The 18,566-nt window shown below is 38.8% G+C and overlaps 1 protein-coding gene across 4 annotated transcripts in view; it reads right to left on the bottom strand.

Annotated features, from left to right (window-relative positions):
- zbtb46 (zinc finger and BTB domain containing 46) overlaps window positions 1-18,566 on the bottom strand; it is a 51,045-nt gene that overhangs the window by 12,782 nt on the left and 19,697 nt on the right. For all 4 annotated transcript variants that reach the window (XM_088937147.1, XM_088937146.1, XM_088937144.1 and 1 more), the window contains one exon: window positions 4,963-5,238. In XM_088937147.1, the coding sequence (XP_088793273.1) occupies window positions 4,963-5,238 (276 nt within the window). The remainder of the gene's footprint in view (window positions 1-4,962; window positions 5,239-18,566) is intronic.

Raw genomic sequence — 18,566 nt, 5'->3', positions numbered from 1 at the left:
CATTTGTTTTTTTTTCATAGGGTCATTTACATTACTAGATCATCCTCACATCATCTGAACTATCTTGGTGGGGACATTTTCTCATGTTCTGTCCCCACATTGATAGTAACACATACCCTCACAAAACATGCATTTTATACCCTTGGGAGATCAAGAAATGTCAAGCTTGTAATTGTGGTTTCCTACGAAATTATCTGTTCATTCTCACCATTTTTATTCGTTGATGTGGAAAGCGCACATTTACAAGTGAAGTTGTCTCTTGATGCTTAGAGCTATGCAATGCAGGCAAAAATAGAACATTTTGCATAATGTGGTAAAACAATGGTATGATATTATACAATGCATTTTAAATTAAACTATTTATGCTATTTCAGTATTAGAAGAAATTAATAAAACTTTAAAGCTTCTTTAAATTAAGAAAATGGTATCTTCGTCCTTGGATGTACAGTATTTGGCTCTAGTTAAGTTGTTTTTTAATCATACTTGATTTAAAAACATCATGATGACAATAATAATTCAGAGCCAACTATTGCAATCCTGGTCTATAATCAACATTGTAACTTACTCTACAACCACTATGACCGAAACTCATTCGCATTTAAGACAGAGCACAATAGGCATGTCTGTACACAAAGGACTGAGAGACGCTGGAACAAGATTCCTTGGGATCCTTCAACAAACAGCTGGACGAATCCTACACTACAGACAAGCAAACTCCCAAAATGCACCACTTGTAAAACAGGTCGGACATTTTTCACAGGGATCAGAAAGTAGTGTTGGCGTCTTCTTACCACAATCCCCTGCACCCTTTTCACGTGGAATGACAGATCTTGTTTCAGTTCAAGATAAAAGCCTCTAATTTTTATCAAGAAAACCAATTGCTCCTTAAATTAACAGCTGTTGCATAACTCAATAGAAAAGGTGGGAGTGGCATACATCTCAAGGCTTCATTTAAATTGCAACAGAAAGTTATAAAAACACTGGTTTATATTTTACACACATGCATAAATATCCCATATTTGAAAATTATCATTTGTTTTCAGTAGCACAAACTGTCTTTGGCTATCTCTCCTCCTCCTCACCACACTAAAGGTCTTCAATGCAAGTGTCTACCTGAAGCCACAGTCTGTTGAAGATTTCATCAGCAGAAGTCACCATTCAGTTTAGGTTTTCCCTTCTATGGCTGTCCTATGAATAAGCCAGCAGTATTATATATACATGGTTACAATTTCTAAAGAGAAGATATCGTATTTTGGAAATCCTCATGAACGTACAGAAGAAAACTTCAACTCATCACCTGCAGAAGTTAGTGTCTTGGCACCAGCCAGAGGTGTTAAAACTACTGTCTTTTAAGAACATTAATTAAGTGACCACGTACCAGAAATCTTATGACATGGCTATTAATACACTGACATGTCAAACCTGAGTCTTTAGGTGTTTAATGAGAACCTGGGGGCAGCTGTAAATTCTGCTGCAGGGCCAAGAAGCATTATGAACCTGCGCAGGCTTCATTTAACAGGGGCCCGTGTTAAATTACTCTTACATTGTTATTTATATCTTCTTGAAATACAATTCTGAAGCCCAGCACAGTTGTACTTGGTGGTTTGTAGTTCCATTTGTCCTTTTTTTTTTAAAGGTCTAGAGAATAAAAATATATACATATATATTTTATATACACATAGAGAGCCTCACTGAAACATCTTTTTTTTTTTGTCTGGCAAGTTGCTTTTCTCATGCATCTTCAGACACAATTAGAAAAACCTTAAATGCAAACAAGGACTACTGACTCATAGTCAGTGAGTCCATGGGTAGAGCAACATGATTTCTGTAATGTTGTTTATCTGATAGGACCTGTTATATTGCTCAGTATTAATGAACATGCACCTTAACATGAACATTGGGGGTAGCTACATAAAACATATAAAGGGTATCTTCTAACAACCATGCTTTAGCTAAAACATTGCTTTGTGTAATTTAAGCACATTGTGGTCATCACCAACCTGTTTGGATCCTGCATGATATAACATACATACCGTACACACATAATATAGTTTAGAGATACAGTCCCTACCTTTAAAATCACTAGGCTATAGTGTTTTTAAAAGTACAAAATTAGACAAAGCAACACTCCTCTAGAAGAGCAAAGAATTTACATGATCAGCCCTAGCACGAATGACACATGGAAAAGATGTAACACTTATAAAACTCAGACCATCCTGGACTATGCATTTACTGCTTCTATAACAGTGTCTCATAGCTCCTTCAAGTCACACGTGACTGCGCGTGCATCCAATGTGGTTGTGTGATTCAATCCAGAGAAATTTGGATGATGCGCAATAATGCTGTTGAGGTGTTACTGATCTGTGGTGTTGTCCTGCAAAACAGTTAACTCCCGGACATTCTTCCCCACATAAATACATTTTATACTCTTTCCTTTCTCCTTCCAGAACATTAGTAGTAGTGTACCTTTCAAAACTAGACATCTCCATGCCCCGTTTAGCCATCTTGAATCAATTCTCCAAGGGAAAGTACACCACCCACAACTATCTGTCCCCTCGATACCATTCTTTTGACTCTTAACACACAACATGTGGCGATAAAGGAATGCTATCAATGGGCCACATGGTGATGGTGATTAGGTGCTGGAGTCAGGATAAGGTTGTATAACAATAAAAAGGGGCAGAATCTCTCAGAAGCTATCAAACATTGCATTGGACTGCTGTAGACTGGGTCCGGCCAAGACACTGCACACTTGTTTTGTTTATTTGATTCAATACCTTTTCATAATTCTGGTCTTTTCTGAGACTACCTCATGTTTGGAAACTATGCTTCTGTTCAAAGCAACCTTACCAAACGAAATCCCTGATGTCACTTTATCAGGCCACGTTTACATCAAGCAACAATATTTCATTGTTCCATTTCAAGTCAATAATGGTGTGATCTCTGAAACTGCTATATCCTTACCACACAAAAGAAGGATCTCTATTAATAGTTATGTCTCTTTTGTGAGCAGTATATTTCATATTTAATCTTGATGCACTTTGAAACCCATGTATCGCTATCAAGATGCATAACAGTCATGACAGGGTCCCGCAATAGTCACCTCCCCTGCCACAGCAGGAAAAAAAACAATAATCAACAAACTACAATCTTCAAAATTAGATTGTAGCAAATCAATATTGTGAAAATCAAGGTGATTATGAGCGATTGTTTTATTTATTCAGTTACACTTCACATTTCAATAAAAAGCTAACATTTCAAATGAACAAATGATCTAAATGTTCAACTCCCTGCCACCACAGACCACCCCCTAAAAAGCAAAAGCTTTGTTGTAAAAACAGTAGAGCAATGAAAAAAAAAAGACATGGAACAAAACTGATACCAAACTGTAATAAAAGTCTGTCTCTGTATACAGTGCTTTACAATAAATAACATATCACATGACTTTATATCTGTATATTTCCTGGCAAAAAAAATCAGTGATCCATAAATCATAAACCATATTTATTTCCTTCATAGTAATACTCAGGAAACGGATATAATTTACGATCACTAGTGGTAGGTCTGGAGGTACCTGTTCAAGACAAGCAGGTTTGTAGATTACTTGAGAAACAGTGACACTACATGCATTTAAGGTTATTCTTTAACACAGAAATCCAATACAGAGGTACCACAATTACACGCTATAGTTTTCCTTGATGTAGTCATGAATGTACATCGGCATTCCAAGCCAACAGTAAACCACAGGACTGGAGTATGCAAGAGTGAGGAACGGAACTGTGGTAACACACCAGTGAAAAAAACTGCATAAAAGCCAGGCAGAACTGATTTCATGAAGGAGAAATACTGAGACGTAAAAAAAAGTTTTATTTTTTTTTTAATGTGCAATTCCAACATAAAGGAGGTCTGAACAAAGATGGCCCCAAACTTCTCATACACATGATGGTTTGGATATGACAGTTGAAAGCAAGCTGCTGTGATTTTGTTTTCCCCAGAGTGCCAGCAACGACTGGAAACATTGCTTATATTCCAGGCAAAGAGAGTGTGACTAGTGTTCCCTTAGCAAGCTCTTGAAACTCACAATAAAAATCAAATCTAGATTTTATTAAGACATACCCCTCAGGGGAAAATACATATTGCAATTAAATATAAATCTGATCTAAGATGATGAAAATGTTAATCTGATAATTGCAACTGTCGTCTGTGAAATAAGTTCTGGCGTCCTTAACTTATCTCCTGCTTTCACCAAATATCATGAAGATTTACAAGAAATACGCTTTAGTTCTAACATGAAAAAATAAAAATGTTTGCTGTTCACAATGTCCATATATTAACAGTATTTTGCGGCACATTGAGACCATCAGAACACCATTAGTATCTGTCAACTGACCATGTCAGAGACATTCTAACACCTGTTGTGTTTCTTAGAATTTTGGGCCGTACATCCAGTGTAACACCAGACTTAATACCTTTAAATCCACAGGCACACTTTGTGTGAACCCAAACATGGAAGGATTTTGCAGCATCTATTAACATGTCAAAGGCCCACTCTTTTTGTAGTGTGTTCACAGTAAATTAAAAGAGCAAGACTGGATTTAAGTACATTTACTTCCTATTTTTGGTGAAACAAAAGGACAAACTTCCACTAACAAAGGATCATTCAATTGCAAGGCGTGATCACTTTGACTGCTTCTATGTTAAAAAAAACCTGTTGGTTTTCACCAGAAAACATAAAATTAGCTTGACAAGAACACGCTTTTTATTTAGCATGATCTTGACTCGTGCTTTTCAATGGCCAGAACGCTGCTAATATGCTATATTTAGACACACCAAAAAGGAAAGAACGTGATAGTGCTGTAGACACTACTTGGAAATGCTAAGCGTGCAACACACTCGAACTTTCGCTCATGTTACTGCTGAGCCACCACGAAAACGAGAAGGAAAATAAAATAATTAACTTACGAGACAAAGAGTGTCCACCTTTGGGCAAGTAGTCGAAAAGCAATGGGTTGTCCTCTCCAAGCATTTCCGCTCGCAGTGACAAAAGACTGTTTTTGCTCATGAGTGCCGCCCGTAGGTTGGCCACAGAGGCTGCCTGGCTTGATGCGTCTTCTTTCTCCGAGCCCAGAGACTGCGAGAGGTAACTGGAGTCTCCCAACAAGCTCTCTTCCTGCTTCACAAAGAAATCCAAGCGGTCCCCTCGACTGTCTGAGCTGCTGGGCTCCGCCACATCTGGACCTGTGAAAAACAGCACCCCACCAAAAAAAAAAATCCCATTATGTCAAGTTCTTAAAAGAAGGAGGGATAATCTCTAATATCACTTAACTGGGTAAACTGGGTGTGTCAAACGCATTTGTTGCGGTGGACTAGATTTGGTTTACTTAAAGCTGGCCATACATACTACAAGCGAGAGCTGCAATTGGACAAAGGCAGAGAACCATAGGAAGTGTGAGACTCATACAGTAATATCACCAAGGTTGTCTGCTTCATGTGTGGGCTATTCAGGCTCAGACAAGGTGCCAATTGAATCCTGGACAATGGCTATCACTGCAACTGCCGCACAGGCAGAACAAATGAGCCTAGCTGGCTGGATTCGGCCTGCAGGCTGTATGTTAGACACCCCTAGTGTAAACCTTCAAGAGCACAAGTCAACAAACAAGATGTCGGAAACCAAAAACAACCAGGCCTGACTTTTCACGTTTAAAGAGTGACAATGACTTAAAGAACAGGACACACTCACCAGGGCTGCAAGATACTGAATGCAAAACTGATACTCATCATGACATTTGAGCATTAACGGTTTGATTTTTATCTTGGAATACATTATGTGATGCTGAACGCCAAAGTTGTATGGTTAAAAAGTGCACCACTTTTACATCTTTGCATTCTTGAAAATAAAACTAACACCAACATACACTGAGTAATGCAACATGTATAGGTTATAATTGCAACCTACAGGTAGCAAACATCACACATGCCTGACCCCATTAACATGTCAGAATTCATAAATGTAACAATGCCACAGTTTTAACAAACTGTTTGATGCAAATTTGACATACCCAGGCTCTTATCTGTATGGAGACAATAATGCCTGCAGTACATGTATTATAGATCCCACATAACAAAGCCATTTGAATGCAGCTCAGACTTGGCTGACAGAAAGGAGAGAAGACTGTTCAAAAACACCTGTCACAAGACAACAGCTCCAGTACTTCGGCAGCAAGACGAGTCTTTCAAACTAACTGATAGAGTAGCATGCTCGAGCTGAACTGCAGTCAGTGAACTAGCAGTTTACAGATGCTTTTCAAAAAATCGGTGTGGTGAAATTTCTTCGAAAATAAAGAATCCCAATCCCCCCCCCCTCCAAAAAAAAAAAGATGTTCAGTATTTATTCCCTTGAGACAATAAAACAATCTTGACTGACAGGTACTATTGCGAGTGGTGCAATATGAATATAAATTGTCGAAAACGAAGATGGTCACATCTTAAGACTCTGCCTGGGCTATAGGAAAGCAACCTGACTGCTGTCTGAAAGAGTGGAAGAGTGGAACTGTCAAGAGAAGTGAGTCACTCCCGGGCTGAGAACCTGACGACCCAGAAACCAGAATTAGAGATCTGCTCTATGTATCACATCTCCTTCTAGTGACAAGACATTTCTCGAAACAAGTATGAACTCTGTTAACTGCCGTATGCTTCTGTTGCCAACAGGCTATTACAAAAAAGGGTCATCTTAATTCAGGAGATCTTATAAACCGCCATAAAGAAACTTATAATTAAATGAGATCTTATAAACCGCCATAAAGAAACTTAAAAATGAATCAATTAAAAAAATGTTTATAAAAGAGTAAACACCAGCGACATTCAGAAACCCATGTTTTCATATGTATTAAACTTAATATTGTAAGTACAAGCGCTGTTATGTGTACTGTAGATGAGTATGCAAGGCTTCAGCTAAGAATCAGGCAGGTGAAATAACACTGACATCAGTGCTGAAGGGGCAGTATGCCGGACAATTTTTATTTTATTTCTTATTTTACTACTAGTAAAATAAAAATTTAGAAGTAATAGTACAGTAACCCTCAACTAATTCCACTATTAAATATTTCTATTAAACAATTAAGAAGACTAAATTCTCTAAGAAACTAGCAGATTAAATGGAATCAGGATGCAATTTATTCTCCAGTTTTTATCTGAAAGGAGTCATTGCTTCAGTGCAAGTGACAAAGTGGCCTAGTTATGGAATCATAATAGTGCACAAGAAACGTTTTGTGAGTTAATGAGACTAAAGTGGTTCTGTGTAAGACAAGATCTTTGATCAGGTTTGAAATATATGCACATGTTGACCACTTCACACATACTAACAGTTATTCCATCCTACACATCCATGAAGGAGTATAGTGGGCAAGATGAGGGAGAAAAATGATTAATGGGTTTAAGAAGGTCACTTGCATATAACAGGTACAGCTCAAAATGAGAGCAAGAGTACAAAATACTACAGACAGAGTAATTTGGAAATATTCAGAATATAAAAATGTAAAAACTAGTAGGCAGCAAGATAGCACAATTCATTGTGGACCTGTATCGCTGCTTTTATTGTTGTTCAACAAGCACAGTTCAATGTTGACGTTTTAAAGAGCAAAAGTGCCTGGTGATCAGCTGCTATTGTTGGCTATTCTATACATTGACTCACAACTGAGGATATGACAAACTCATATACTACCATAGAAAGAGTTCAAACCAGTGATTATTTCTGATCTCAAAGATAAACAAGAGGTACAATTCAAAAAACACATTTTCTGTGCTGAAGAAATAATTACTGACCTCTGTTCTTTCTTTGTTTTCATTTACTCTGGACAAGCAATTGATCACTTGACATTTAGGTCAAGGTGACAGGCTTGTGCTCACAATGTAGATTTCACTGAATATGTAGTTTATGTCATTCAGAGTCCTTTGATTTTCTGTAGGGATGACTGTGCTGCTTGACTCAACTGTGTAGCTTCAGCTATTTAAAAGCACTAGAAATTAAAGTGCTCAACAAAGGTGTGGAGAAGAGACATAATGGATATTAGCACAGAAGAGCTGGGCTTTTGTAACCCACAAGATGAGAGTGATGCAAATGGAAAATGGTTAACGTATGCCAAAGGAATCTGGCAACTTCTGTGCGCAGATAAATAATTTCAGCAAGTTTTATAATAACGATAAAAAAAGGAAACATTCTTTCATGACTTGCAGCCTACACTGGTAAAGGTTAATTGAAGCTTAGGTAAAGGCACTGTATCATCCATCTTTTATACTACAATGAAAGGTTAGCAGTGCTTGACTTTAGTGCAGCAGGACAAAATGCAACAAAAAAATTATGAACTGAAACGTACGCAAGCTGGGAGATCACACTGAGAGAAAAGGAGTGGTAAGATATTGAAGTCGAAAGTGGATGACACAGACAAACGAAGTTAATTAAGGTGGGGGAGTTGGGCTTGTGCTGGAGGCACAGCGTAGAGGAATTAATTAAAGCCACAATGCTCACTGCTTTGCCATAGTCGCAATACTAATCGATAAAATAGATTATTTTTCCAACAAAGGAAAAAGTGAACTGAAGAGCAATCAGAAGTCAAGACTCTTCCCAATATAATTACAGGTGGTAATAAGATTGTGATGCAGAGTTTTTTTCCCCCCAATTTAACCCTCACCACACATACCACAGCACCATCAGGTGTGACCCATTTTGAGCAAATAGCATGATATTGTCTTGCTGAAACTCAGATTCGTGACTGATGCTAACTCTATAATTAAATGACCATGATTTATCAATTAAAAAATTATTTACCCTGGCGATTACAGTCCACTATAGTCACTTTCTTTTTTTCTTGGCAAAACAGGTCCAAATAATTTTGATTTGTTCTTCAGAAGAGATTCTCAGTTTAATTTGGTTGCCATGGCAGCCAGCAACCCTTGGCTCCAACATTTATGCTAAATAAAACACCCTTTTAAAAGTAGACACAAATAGATTGGATACAGTGTGCTGTAGCTGGGAATGGATTTCTTTTTTCAAACATGAAGATGCTGTAAAAAAATCAAATGAGAAAGCCTAGCGAAGGTCACCTCACAGGGACACCTTTGACCTCTGTGACCTTCTGTTCCACAGCTGCAGATGACCCCTCCCCAGCTGAAACTCAACACCTTCTTTGTTTCACAGTGAATTTTGGGGCTCTCCTACATTATCACTCCATGTACCTCTTAGACCGCAAATGCACTCCATTTTATAACTTTAAAATATATACTCCAGGAAAGACCCAACAACGTAAAACAAAAACCATATAAACTATATTGTAATATAATGTGTTCTTAACCCAAATAAGGTTGCATCATTAGAATTGGATGTATCCTAATGCAATTAAGGAAGGTTTACAGTCTTCTGCATGACAAAAAAAAGAGAAAAATATCATATGCTGTACACAATTTCAGAAATGTTCTCAAATTAATACTGATAACCTCACAATTAAATTAAATCAAGTAAATATTTTAAGAAGCAAACCATTAAAGGTAAACTTGCCTTAACCAAAGCACAAACATTTAAGCTTGTGTTCATGGGTTATATTCATTTCTCTACATTAATTATCTATCAAGTGTAGAGTACTCTCTCATCACGGAACATTAGATATCGGGAAAAAAAACATCTTAACCTTTGATTTCAACTCACAGGATTCCTCAACTCCTGTTTAATGTATTTTATACAGTTAAAGTTACTGTAAATGACTCCACTGAAATATTAAGGACCATTCAAGACATAACCCTGAAGTATGGGGAAGGAGAGTATACTGCATAGTAAATGGTCTCCTCCAGAGAGTGCATACTGCTCTGCTGTATATCTGAATTGCAAGAGAACAATTCAGTTTTATCTTATTTTATGGATATGCAGTCAAATATTACACAAATAAGTTACTACTGCTGGACATCATGAGGTAGAACTTGATGACTTGGGCACTGCATGACTATTTCAATGCTCAACAAAATCCTAGCATCCAACTGCAAAGCCTGGATAGATACACAAGACAGCTCAGCACTGGTTTTATTGCACTCATAGTCACCTAGGTGCAGCACAAGCCAGTGATGTCTTTCACTGTTTTTTATATCAAAAACCTCTCTTATTACCTCTAGGCAGTGCACCTCTCGCGCTCAAACTTCATTCAAATTAGCTTTATCAAAAAAGCCGCCTTAGCCAACCACACAGTCAAGGGCTCTTTAAGTGCAGCAAATGTAGCAGGATGTTTGCTTTCCTGGGAAATTTGAATTTATTACCAGAACTTTAAAAAAGAGACATTTTCCAAGTACGAAGAGATAAAATGACCTACAGTTAAGTGCTTGTTAGAGTAAACATCCAATAGTGTCCTACATCTACTTCTAATCTGATGACGCTGCTTTTTTTAAGGATTTGATAGTTACACTGCATGCATCAAGTATTTAAGACACTGAAATCGCATTCCTAGAATCATGGGATAGGTGGTTTATCATAATTTAAAACCTGTAAGGAATGACTCAGAGAGTGAGGTCTGCAGAAGGAACCTGCCAGGTGATCACTCTTGAACAATTTCTACGTTAACCATCAATCTTGCCGATTCCATTTCCTGCATCTCGCAGGGTAAGAACAAAGCTGTTTCTGTCCCCCAAAAAAACTGGGACTCGTACTTTCAACACTATTGGCACTGTGAGGGTTGGCTGACACTTGCTTGTCATACTCAAAGACACTGCCCTAACAAAAGATGCAAGTTTGCTTAAAATACTATCTAAATATTGGATTTGCTCTGTTTCACACTTCATCTCCCTTTCTAGTAGTGTTGCACATACATACGTATATTAAAAGAAAACAATGACGGTTGACCTGAAACCAGTATGTATTTCAGTGCGTGGGGAAGGAGCCTGAAGTTGCTTCCTCAGCAGGCTAAGTTCGAAAGGGTAAAAAGTAATTTCTAAGGAAAGGGGGAGTAAAACATTAAAAAAGCTCAAGAATTCAGAGGCAATTTAAAAGCAGTGTGGGAGAAGGGAATGATAAAAATGCAGGGTAAAAAAAAAGAGGGAGGATGGAAAGTAAAGGAGAGGTTGGTTTTTTTTTCTGTTGTTTTTAGGGACTAACCAGGCCGTGAGCTCCACGGAGGGAGGGCGGGCGTGAATAAATCAAACAGGCCCCTCAAGGCTGGAAGGAGGAGGGGGGGGATTGCAGGGCTCAAGGTAATCTGGGGAGTTAATGCAGCTTAGCAGCGCAGGGCTGTTAGCTGTGGGAGAGGGAGAGAGGGGGAGGAGAGCTTCGAGTTTTAGTGGAGTGCCTGGGGAAAATGGAATGCAGGGTGGGGATGGGAAGCAAACACGCAGAGCTTTGTGCTAAAAGCAGGCTCAGGGAGGGTGGAACCGCTGTTAAATCCAGGGTGTAGACAAGAAATCAGGGTTTAAAGAGCAGGCAGCATGGTCTGCTTTTAGAAATTGTATACCAAAAAAAAAGGCAACCCCTTTTTGGGTTTCGCATCCCTTTTCAAAAGTATGTTAGAAAAACCTCCTAAACTTTTTGTTCTGAAGGGCTTCCGTGTTCCATTTTTCTGAATTTCAACGGCTTCCCCACACAATGCACTTCCTTTACTGTGCACTGGTCACAGAGAGCCCTGGCCAAGAGGCTGATGCTACTGCGGAGGTAAAATCCATTTTCTCCTATCAGCAGCTCAGCTGTGAAGGCTATCGCAAAAGACAAAAATGTAAGTGTAGAAGTTACATCAGCACAGTATGTACCAACTCAGCTAGATCTTCATCACCCCCACATTCAAAACCTGAATATGTATAGTATCTTGCCAAAGCTTTAATTTCCTACCAAAAGTCACATTTTGATGAATCACCAATATACACATTCATTCAAATACATTTTTCAAAATTGTCGGGCACAGATTGAAACCCTAGATGCGATGGAGCTTTAATGTCAGCAAAACTTGCAAAGAAAATATACAAACTGAAATTTTTTGACGGCATAAGTAGTTAGTCCACTAAGTCAGTAACTGGTAAAAGCACTTTTGGCAGCAGTAACTGCTGAGAACCGTTTTGAATAGGTATCTACCGGCTTTGCACACTGGATAGTTCCAGTCCATACTTCCCAGCAATATCACACCAGTGCCAACAACATTGTTGGGGATCCCCAACAGACTGCCATCTTCATGACTTGCCATCAGCTTTCTATGGCATGTAAGTCAGGGTCACTCAAGGTCATTCTTTTCTTGTTACTCTTGACCATTCCCGTGTGGCCTCTGCCTTGTGCTTCAGGTTACAGCCCTGATGAAATGTGAATTTTCAGCCCTGTTTTATATTCTTGGCTGTCTCAAGAAGGTTGTCTTATTCAACTGCTCTTCTTTTCCCTTCAGTTCTGATAAGCCTCCCATCCGTCTTGATGAGAGGCATCCCCAGAAATCGATGCTGCCACTATCTGTCCTCCACCATGGTGGACAGTTGGGATGGTGTTGACTAGGTGAATCCTGAGTTGGACTTGCACATGATGTAGTTCTGCATTTATACCAAAACATTAATATTTTGACCACAAACCTTTCTGTCAGTATCCATTACATGGTTTCACAGTGGCATCTCTAACCAGTTTCTTGGGTAGCGTTTTAGTGGTTAGTGATAATCCGCAAATTTGATTTTTTCTTGTAGCCTTCACCCAGTCTGTCCTTCTTATACCACTTTGTCAAGTCAAGGACTTGTTTCAAAAGGTCTTCGGGCCTCATGATTGGTCTGTTGTATCACTATGTGAGCGGCAAACATAGATTTACTGTAAAGTCAAGTGAAATGAGCTTGGCTACACACAGAACTCATTACAACAATTATAAAATACCGCTCCACACAAATCCTTTGCTCCTGAAACATTTTTTTAGTTGCTGTAAAGGGGTTTGAACACTTACGCACAAAAGAATCTTCTGACTTTCTCCGAAAATCCAACTTATTTACATTAGCACTTCTGTAGCATTATTAGTTTGGATAAAATTGCACTGAATCTAAATATAAGGCCCTATCTGAAAGTGTCAAATGCATGCTCAAACAAAATGTGGAAGCTTAACAATGGGTGAATGTTTTTTGCAAAGCAACATATTCTTTTTACCCCAGAGAGTGAAACAGAAGTCTTGACTGCTTTTGCCAACTAATAGAAGTAGCAGTGTAATTAATCCATCCTGTAAAATTATGTGTAAACATCTTTCCAGCCATAAAATGGTACAGGATTACAGCCCTATCCAGCACTGAAAACTCAGACACAAAACATTTAACCAGAGTCAAAGTCAAAAGCCTTTAACATTACAACTCCAAAATCACACTATAGATGCAGCAACCTAGGATGACCGTTGCAGAAAAAAAGCAAAAGACATTGTTTATATACCCCCCCCCCCCATAATCCTGCTAACAAAAATAAAGCAATTGCAAAATTTGTGAGTATAAACAATCCCAATTCAAAAAATTCAAAAAAGGAAAGAGTAATATGGGTAATATTGCTGCCACATGAGTGATTTTTCATTGCCAGAGGAGGTCATTCTTGGTGTTGAAATTAATTTTATATGATCAAATCACAAGGACCTCCACAAATTAAAGATGGAGCCCTCGAGCCACTGGACAGTCCATGTCATAGGCTTAGCCATAGTCGGTTATTTAATGTTACAAAAATGTCACTTTTAGTTCCAGCTGAAGAGAATTTGCTAGCTCCGAATGACACGTGGGTAGGAGCACAGCATGTTTGCCTCTTTGTTATTAAGCGCAATTAGAAAATTAGCTGTTATAAACCCTCCCCCTGTCACCATGACCACCAGTGTGAATCCCTATGGCCATCTATTTTCCCAGTCTCTACTTTAAACCACAGAATTTTGGGTCTCGCGCAAAAAACTTTGTGATCACTACATGACATAAAGAAAAAGTATAATTTGGTAGCAAAGGAGACAGGCTGGGCAGCTTCCTCCCTTGGTCATCACAGTGTGGAATAAACAGTTTGAACCTCTAAAGAACGAATTCTGGGGGTGGTGCTGCAGTCCAGACAGGAATCTATACCACCCCCCTCCCAACCTCCACAGATGCTGGCTCCACTTATCACTGTTAAGACCAAGGCTGGAAACACTCCACTATCATTTTTCTCTAAAAGGAATACGTCTTTAGACGGGCACTGTTAAATCTGCCAGGGCCAGGCTTTCAGGAAGGCTGGAAGTGGTGTACGACTCAGGGAGCAATTTCAGGGGGGAAAAAAACCCAGCTAGCTCTGCCATCAAATCCGGGCTGCACAGCATGACCTGCCTCGAGGACAATTAACAGTCCACCTTGATGTGACATCAATGAGATGGTCTCCATGTCACACATCCTGGGTCCCTTAATCAGTGCTGCCAGGCAGAAGTCCTCTACATTTAAGAATAAGGTACTTCCCTCTGCTTGTCCAATTCAGCCAAGCCTTGTCCTTTGCCTACACACTGCCTTCAAATGTGCTCAATTATTCCTAAGCGCGTGGTGGTTTTTCAACCACGTGGGCTGGCAATAACTGGGGACGAGCCTGACACTACAAAAAATCCGTCCATTTGTGAAGTGAGTGGGATTCTCAACACAGACCTCTCAAGGGAAGAGACTTGAGAATTTCCTGTATTTTGCTGAGAAAGCAGGACAGACTTCAAATTCGATTTTCTTCTCTGTAAAAAAAAATATTTCTGGAAATTTAAAGTAATTAATCTAAGTATATACCACTTAAGAAACAGGAAGATTACTCATACAAGTGAATGGAAAAAAAACAGTTCCAAGGTAGGAAAATGAAACAAATTTAAGTGACTACAGATTGGATCGCAGATGACAGTTATTTAAATGAAACAGAAATGAAAGCAGACCTCTGATCACCTATTTCTAATAGATCAGCAAAAGTTTTATTCAGTTTTATGAGCCACTAACTTTGCAATGAACTGATCTTAAAAGTAGTTTAGGATGTGAAATCACGGAAGTTAGTGCCTAGTGAATACAGCTCAATATTACATAAAAAGAAAACCTTGGGGTCAGGAAATTTTTTGTTCATGTAATACCTCACTTCCGAGCTCTTTTCTGAAGTTCCGGCACTATTACTGAGCACGGACTTCACAAGAAGGGAAAAACAAGACAAATGTCAAGATGCGCAAAGATGTGTTTTTGCTTCCTACACAAAAAAGTATTGACATAAAGAAAACACAAAAGTGTGCGATTCAATTTCAAAACTGCTTGTTCCAATCTTTTAAAATACGAACAAAACAAAAATGACAAGTGAATTGAATGCAGACAGAAGAGTACAAGCAAGCCTTAACCTCCTGCTCTTAGGACATCCTTGATCTTTGCTTACAGTAAACTAATCCAACATTTTCTCCAGCATTTCCTTCTTCCTTTGGCAAAGTTTGTTGTTTCTTTAACAGGATCTTTTTTGGGGGGAGAGGTGGGGGGTAGAAAGGAGCAAGGGTGGGTGAACTTGTCAGAGGAAGAGAGATTTGCCCTACAGCCGGAACCCTCCCACAGAGCACAATTTTCTGACTAGGCAAACGCGACACACCCAAGGGCTACAGGCCTTCACATCCTGTCAGCACAGCAGTTTATCCAAATACACCGTCTCTCTTCCTTGTGGCTCCTATTTAAACTGGTTGGACTGGCATAGAAAAGCTATCTTATTTATATCATGCTGCAGTCAACATTATTACTGCAAAGTGAGTGACATTCTGCTATACTTGGAGGCAAAGTCAACCATCGGGGGACCTATTGTACGGGAAGTGAAATCCTGCCACATGACTTACAAGTCTACTTTTTATTTAGCATGCTGATAACAGACTTCTGATAAATTTCAAAATAATCCTGCGTAAGTGGCAGCAATCTGGACCTATGCTTCTATTCCTCTGCTAATTCATAAAAGACCAAGCTGTGTAAAAAAACAACTTAATCCCACAAAAAGTTCAGCAAAGAAAGCTCAGAATGCACTTTATCATGAACCTGACTGAAAACGATCAAGTAAGAAACCCTAACTTAAGTAGAGCTTTTTCTCATTATTCTTGGTAAGTTTAAAGAGGATTATATCCAATTGTAGACAACGTCAGAACAATACTGGATGACTTCTGGATTGGTGAATAGGTAGGAAAATATCTAGGTAAAATGAATGAAGTGCTGACATTTTAATATTGAGTAGCATAGCTGTTTGTCTTCAGAACAAATGCCATGAAATTGTATAAAAGACCAGTTACAACTGACTAATTTTAATGCATGGGAGCTTTTCAGTATTTAATTTAACAAGTGGCTCTTGTATCATGTGAGTCTTCATTTAACATGAGTAAATGTTCAGCTCAGTTCTGTGCCAACAGGACATCCTGTCTCACAGCTTTCTGGGTTTAATCTTAAAATAACAAATCAATAATCACCAGAGTGGTTCGTGCTGGTATAACCACTGGCTGATTCTAATCTGCAAACATATCTGTAGTTCCCCACTTAATTAAGCTCTGTGCTTTTGTAACATGGTCTTTGACGTTTTGGAAAATGACATCAGCAGCTCAAATGAGGGGCCTTCCTGCCAGCAATTTTTAAAAGCAAGCGTCCGATGACAAAAGTGATGTTAGGTGTTGGGAAATTTAATTTTTAAATATACTGTATATGGAAAAAGATTGCAAACAGTACTATTGATTAGTAGAATAAAGCTTTGTGGCAATTTTCGTTAAACAGTGTTTAGGTGCCACAGAAGACTAATTCTGCAAAAAAAAAGACGACTTTTTTTCCCATTGTCATTTAAATGTCATACATTTTAGAAAAGCCTAGGAGAGGCTGCCATTATCATACACTGGAGAGCTACTGGGCAAGGAAGAAGGGCCCTGCAGAAATGGAAAGGCAGCACAATCCTACATGATGTCTTCAGAGAGAACAAAAATCCATTCAGCCCCTTCATGAAAAAAAGAGAGGGGCTGCTGGGGTCGCAAGGTTAAATGCGCTCAGTCCAAAAATAATCCCTTGTTTCTCTCCCAATGAAGTGTGCAGGGCTACTAACAGGGAACAAATGATGGGCCAAAGACAGCCACAGCTGGAATGCTAAATGGACGGGAGGGTGACATGGGCCGTTGAAAGGGGTTAAAAATTAATTCCCTGTTTTTAAATATTAAATCTATTTCAGTTTTAATGGAGTGGGAGTATAACAAGGAAATATTAAAGTGGATTATTAAACCGGAAAGAGGTGAAAGGGGTGCTGGGGTTGAAATGTGTTCTTGGTTTTTTAAATATTAAACCTATTTTAAGTTTAATGAAGTGCAAATACTTCAGGGAGATTTTTAACTAGAATATTAAAAGGAAGGGGTTGAAGGGGGCTTATATTCATTATTTCAAGTATTCACCTTTAGACAGCAGAGATTTTATTCAGGAAAAGAGAAGGTTCATCAGGAAGGTGCTGCAGTTTTAAAAACTACTCTGCCTGACACCCCAGGTTAACCCAGATATCATTTTCGGACAGTCTGATGACCAGGTAGTGCCTTGTCAAAAGTCACTAAAAAGAGGTAGTCATATTTCATCTTGAAATTATCTTTCCAGCTGTAACACCATTGTCACCATTGCAGAACTGTTTTAGTGAAGACTACACCAAGCAGACTGAACACACTGTGTGGCTCACTGTTCTAGGATTATAATTACGAGGTGTCAGGTTCAAATCCCACATGGGCCTACAAAGAACCTGAACTTCAGGCTTTCTTCAAGAAGCAGCTGAATGGGATACTAGGATCAATTAGCTATAAACTACCAAATGGACTAGATGGGTTGAATGGTCTACTCTCATTTGTAATCTTTCTTATGTTTTTACTAATGAAAATATGCAAAACAGCATAATTGCCAAGTACAAGTGGCTGAATAATGAGGCAGCTACACTTTAAACCAAAAGTGGCTGCGATAACAGAACCCTGAATGATGTTCATTGCTCGTTTAAATGCAGAACTGATAAAGAAACCCAATAAGGCAGATGGTCATATACATCACAGGGCCAAGTTGAAGAGAATGTGAATTCTGAAATGAATGCATTTCAAGAATACATTTAGGATAAGCAATTACTTCCCATTATTACATGTAGTCTAAGAGTAATAGAGTAACAGAACCACTAGCAGAAACAGGAATTCACCAGTAGCAACGTAAAAAACATGGGAATTTTGGAGAAAAGCAAGCAACTTTATTGCTAGCTTGAAAACAAAGGACAAGTGATTCAAGGCACTAAGGAGATGGAAAAACCCGGCATGAAAATAATGATTTTCTCCGATAAATAAAGACTGGTATTTTGTGAAACTCTTATCTTGAAAAAAAGACGCTGAAACACAGTGGTGCTTGGTTTAAAATTAAAATCCCCCTTGTAACCAGAGAGGATGTTCGGTGGGTTTCCCCCGACACTAGTTAAATGAGGGAGAGCATCCTGGGCAGCTGATGTGCGCAACAGGCTTGCGTTCGGACTGCAGAAAAAAATGGGTAGAACAAAATTTTGTAAAACAAAGTCGACAACGTATGTTTAATACCGTTGTTCTTTAAAACCTCGTCCACACATTTAAACAGTGAATGAAAGA

Source organism: Atractosteus spatula, chromosome 19, assembly GCF_055471065.1.
Source record: "Atractosteus spatula isolate fAtrSpa1 chromosome 19, fAtrSpa1.hap1, whole genome shotgun sequence".
Taxonomy (NCBI): Eukaryota; Metazoa; Chordata; class Actinopteri; order Semionotiformes; family Lepisosteidae; genus Atractosteus; species Atractosteus spatula.
The sequence above is the reverse complement of the archived record's forward strand: the minus strand, read 5'-3'. Positions and strand labels throughout refer to the sequence as shown.